This window comes from Herpailurus yagouaroundi, unplaced genomic scaffold (assembly GCF_014898765.1).
Source record: "Herpailurus yagouaroundi ecotype Mexico unplaced genomic scaffold, PumYag 208, whole genome shotgun sequence".
Classification (NCBI taxonomy): Eukaryota; Metazoa; Chordata; class Mammalia; order Carnivora; family Felidae; genus Herpailurus; species Herpailurus yagouaroundi.
This window is the reverse complement of record NW_024412439.1, coordinates 938,947-943,533: the sequence shown is the minus strand read 5'-3', so window position 1 is coordinate 943,533 and position 4,587 is coordinate 938,947. Positions and strand designations below refer to the sequence as shown.

The following is a 4,587-nucleotide window of genomic DNA, read 5'->3' as shown; positions in this document are numbered from 1 at the left end:
AGGGCTGTTCCCTGCCACGACTGGACTCCCCTCCGGGCCCAGGGGCCAGTCCCAGGCGGGAGGGATGACCCACCAGGCCAGCTGCGTCCGTCCTCGGGGCCAGACGCAGCTCCGTAGGGAAGTAATTCTGGTTTTACGCTGGTTTTGGCGTGTACGTGCCGAGGGGGAGGGGGTGCAGAGTGGAGGTTCTCACAGTTTGTTCTCTCTCCTCTAAGCAAAATGAACATCTTCCCTCTCAACTATCCAAGACAGGTGTCCTATAATGAGTTTCTCAGTACAGAAACCAAGATGTCCTGAGAGCAGAGTACAAGTTCTTTTAATTATACTCTTGAAAAACACCGTAAGTCAAAACCCTGGAATACAGGAAAGGCTCGGTCTCTGCCCCAGGGAGAGCCCTGGTCTGTTTCAGCCTCGCAGAAAGGCCCCGGGGGTCTTGTAGTTCCGTGTGCTTCGTATTTGGTCAGAGCCTTAAAACTGGCCCATACGCTGCTCTGAGATTTTGCGAAAATAACTGATTCAGTTAAATAACAGTCTCCAGGGGGAACTGGTCTAAGAGGTGACCACTACCCACCTCAATTCAGAGCCTGTTCTTCTGCCCGAGGCCACTGAAACCGGATACCCCCCTTCACAGGTCCCGCAGGTCAACACAAATGGGGCCCCTGCTAAAAACATCTTCAACCAATATTCCTGCCAAAGAGGTCAGTTGGCAGGCATCTGTTAAGCCCCCGACTTGGTCAGCACAGCTTATGTGCCCATTTCTAGATCTAACCAATACGTAGCTACTTCTCCCCTCATCTTTGACAGTCAAGGGAAGAGCACAGAAATAAGGGTCCCATCTGGCAGAAATGAGGGGTGTTATCAACATTTATGAACCAGAACTGGGCTGTAGACCTTCCGGGTGTAGGCTATCCCCGCGCCTTCAGAACGATCCAGAACCATACCCTCACACCTGGCTGAGGGGCGATCAGAGCTGTCACTCAGAGCTGCAATTCTCCGAGCAAAGAGCACATCACGATCGCCTCTGTCTGCGGTGCAGCGAATGTTGGTGGCTGACTCTTCAGTGACCAGGCCAGAGGGGAAACTGAGTTTTTAAACCAGGACCACAGGAATCTGAAACGCTGGAAGAGGCAAGGCCCGCTCACCTGGGAACCTGTGTGAGCCTGTGCAGAAACAACACTACCCTCCGGCCCCGCGGGCAGCACTGTGGGGTCTGAAGTGGGCTGGTCCTTCGTGAGCAAGAAACGACTGAAGGGGACGGAGACAAAGGGAGCAAGACCTACAAGTAACAAGAACACGTAGGTGGCAGAGAACCTGGAGACGGGGGCTGCCCAGGGCTCTGGGTTGACGCCCCCCAAAGACATAGCTACATTCACCGGCTCAAACATAAAAGGGAACAAGCTATTCTGGGGGGCGGGAGGAGGGAGGAAACCACCTGTAGTCTTTGAAAACAGTATTCACTGCCTCACGGCTTTCTTTTACCGTTTTAAACCCGTGCCGTCTGAGCGTAGCCCCCATTTGTCCAGTGAATTCTATGCAAATGTTTCATGACACTGCTGTGAACAGAACAATGTGTACCTGGTACACACTGAGCATACCCAGGGGTGGGGGAAGAGGGAGGGAGGAAGCAAAGAGGAGCGGCCTCCTTCCCCACTGCGCACTACAGATGTGCCCGCGGAGCCCGAATACACAGCAGATGGCCCCTCCCCGGAGGCAGGGGCAGAACCCTCTACCCACTCCCCAGCCTCCGGGAACAGTCTTCCTTCCACCAGCAGGCACTCGAGTTATTATGCATCTAGACATATGGATATATACTCTACAAGGAGGCCCCGACAAAGCCAAGCTCGCACGCTGGCTCCTCACACTAGTCAATGCCAAGTTCAGCTAGGGCAGCAGCCACACCAGCCCCCGCCTCTCCGTTACAGAGTTCACAGCTGGAGTCCGAAAGAGCTACGCTCCGGAGTGGGGGGGGGGGGTGGCGGGGAACACGGTAAGGCCATGTGCTCTCCCCCTTCTTTCTCGGGCATTCCTGGAAGCCAGCCTCATCTACTCCTTGGGGATCTCAAACATGCAGAGGCTCTTGTACTTCTGCAGAAGTTCGTTCTTGGTCCTGACTTGCTCTCGGAGGCTGTGCAGCTGCTGCTGCTGCTGCTCGGGACTCAGGTGGATGCCGGGCATGGTGTTGATGACCTTCCGCATCTCCTGGAACTTGGTTTTGAGGGCGTTCAGGTCCTGGTGGATGTCGGGGCTGTCCTTGTCCATACTGCAGGGAGCAGAGGGAGGTCGTTAGCATTCATGGCTCAGAGTGCGGCAACGCCTGGCTTCCTTCCCCTGTACCCCACAGAAGTCGCTGTCTTCCTATGTCATCTTTTAGAATGCCTTGTTTTCTATGTCCCCTCACTAGGCTGTGCACCCCCCACAGGACAGGGACCAGGTGCTGGGCTCACAACCGGCTCAAATGTAAAAGGAAACAAACTATTTCGGGGCAGGGGGTGGGGGGGTGGGGGGGGAGGAGGGAGGAAGCCACCCTGTAGTCTTTCAAAACAATATTCATTGTCTCACGGCTTTCTTTTACCGTTTTGGTGACAGCTGCTCACTAAAGGCACCCCCACACCTAGCACTGCCATCGCAGCTCCTCTCGGTGCGCCCGCAAAATTAGACGCTGACACTGCATTAGCTCCGAGGGCAGGGACTGTGTCTGCCTTGTTCAGAGCTGTATCCCCAGCCCCCGGGCGCTGTAGGCACTCATGTAACCATTTGTTGCAAGAATGAATGCACACATCATTACCAACACCGGGGAGAAATGGCAAGCAAAACTTGCTGAAATACGACATTTCTTCGAATTTGAGACATTTCCAGGCCAATCAGGAAACCTTATCAGCTAGCAAGAGCTAATTTTAGCTGATGTTTTGATGCTTGAACCTGTTAACATAAGCACCCATTTCCACGGAGCTATTCATACATTTTAAATTAGTTACAAGCTATTGGAAAATTTTCAGCAGGTACCAAGCTTCTCCTACCAGTCATGTAAATTCCTTGCCTTCGGGTCAAGCTCATTTTAAAGACAGGATCATTCGCTTCATCTTCCAGCTAGCTATTGTCAGCTGCCCAGAGATCCGGGCTCCCCTTGTCACTACTAAATTAACAACAGGAACAAAACCTTCACCTAAGATCAAAGAAACAGCCTGTCGGTTGCTCCTGTACATTTTTTAAAAATGAGCGAGTGGATGAGCTTTTGCAAACAAACAGTTGGGACTGAAACTAAAAGCCAACTCGGTAAGCTGTGCTAAAAGTCACCCTTTGAGGCGTAGGAGGGAGAAAACTGTCAATGATCATTTATTTTTTTTAATAAGCGTCCATCCCTGATGGGAAATTTCAACCCAGATGGTGCTAATTCATGTTTATTATTCATCATGTCTCTGCTTACGCAGACAGAATATCCATCTTCCCTGGTGATCCACTGGGTACGCTCACACCCAGCAAATGAGAGGGCCCTGTTCGCTATTTCCCAATAGCTCTAACTCAGAGGCAAGAGATAGAGAATCGCTCATTCTAGGGACTGTTAACCAGCCAAACATTTCTTGTCATTTGATGCCCTCGCTTTAAATATACAGTTAACGCGAGTTCGAGCCCCGCGTCGGGCTCTGGGCTGATGGCTCAGAGCCTGGAGCCTGCTTCCGATTCTGTGTCTCCCTCTCTCTCTGCCCCTCCCCCGCTCATGCTGTGTCTCTCTCTGTCTCAAAAATAAATAAAACGTTAAAAAAAAATTAAAAAAAAATATACAGTTAATGGTACACCTTATCCCAGTTTCTAGGGAGGAGTAATTGGTATTCATGAGACTTGTAAATCATTTAGAAAGAAGCAAAGGGGGGGGGCATCTTTTATTTTAATCATTTTAGATCTCAGCTCAAATCTACCACTCTGCATGGAATCCATCTGGATCTCTGAAATCATTATACTTGGGTGGCATATGTGTTAACACATTGTTACGAATGTAAGTCCCAAGGGAGTTTTGAAATAAAAAAAAAAAAAAATAATACAGTTTTAAGAAAACTGATGGACATCATCAGTCTGAAAGGACCCGGTAAAAGCAAACAAATGAAAATACATAAAATGAGAATTTGCACAGAAGCAATGACAGTTCAGGTCTGGAAGCAAAACATAACCTGGCCCCCAAAGAAGATTTCATTCTGAAAGAAAAAGTGGGCCAGGCTTAGGATGCTCGCTTCTGAAAACCCCTGAATCTCAAGGGTTGCCCATATCCTTTACCCGGTGAGCTTTTGGTAAAGGAGCCCCGTAAAAGCTTGCCTGGAGGGAAGCTATGGGGAAAGGGGGGCACGGAGCCTACAGCAAAGGCCCCTGCTGCCAGCTTCTCAGCCTGCCCTAGTTGGTGAAGGTAAATAACCCAGAGCTCCTGGAGCGAGGAAAACACTCTATTCAGGAACTGGCTCGAACCAAGCGAGAACCTGCTAGGCCAGGATGACTGTGAAATACTCGCACCAAAAGAAAAGAGGCCCAAATATTGAGTGAATAAAGGCAGAAGGCTCCAAGTGGGCCTGCCTTTGTGTTCAATGTTAGTCATCAGCCAAC

At 50.4% G+C, this 4,587-nt stretch overlaps 1 protein-coding gene across 1 annotated transcript in view; it reads right to left on the bottom strand.

The window, feature by feature from the left end:
• Window positions 1–294: 294 nt before the first annotated feature.
• Window positions 295–4,587, bottom strand: part of MED9 (mediator complex subunit 9) — a 14,520-nt gene continuing 10,227 nt past the window's right edge. The window contains exon 2 of the mRNA XM_040453005.1: window positions 295–2,260. Coding sequence (XP_040308939.1) covers window positions 2,044–2,260 — 217 coding nt within the window. The 3' untranslated portion in view covers window positions 295–2,043. The remainder of the gene's footprint in view (window positions 2,261–4,587) is intronic.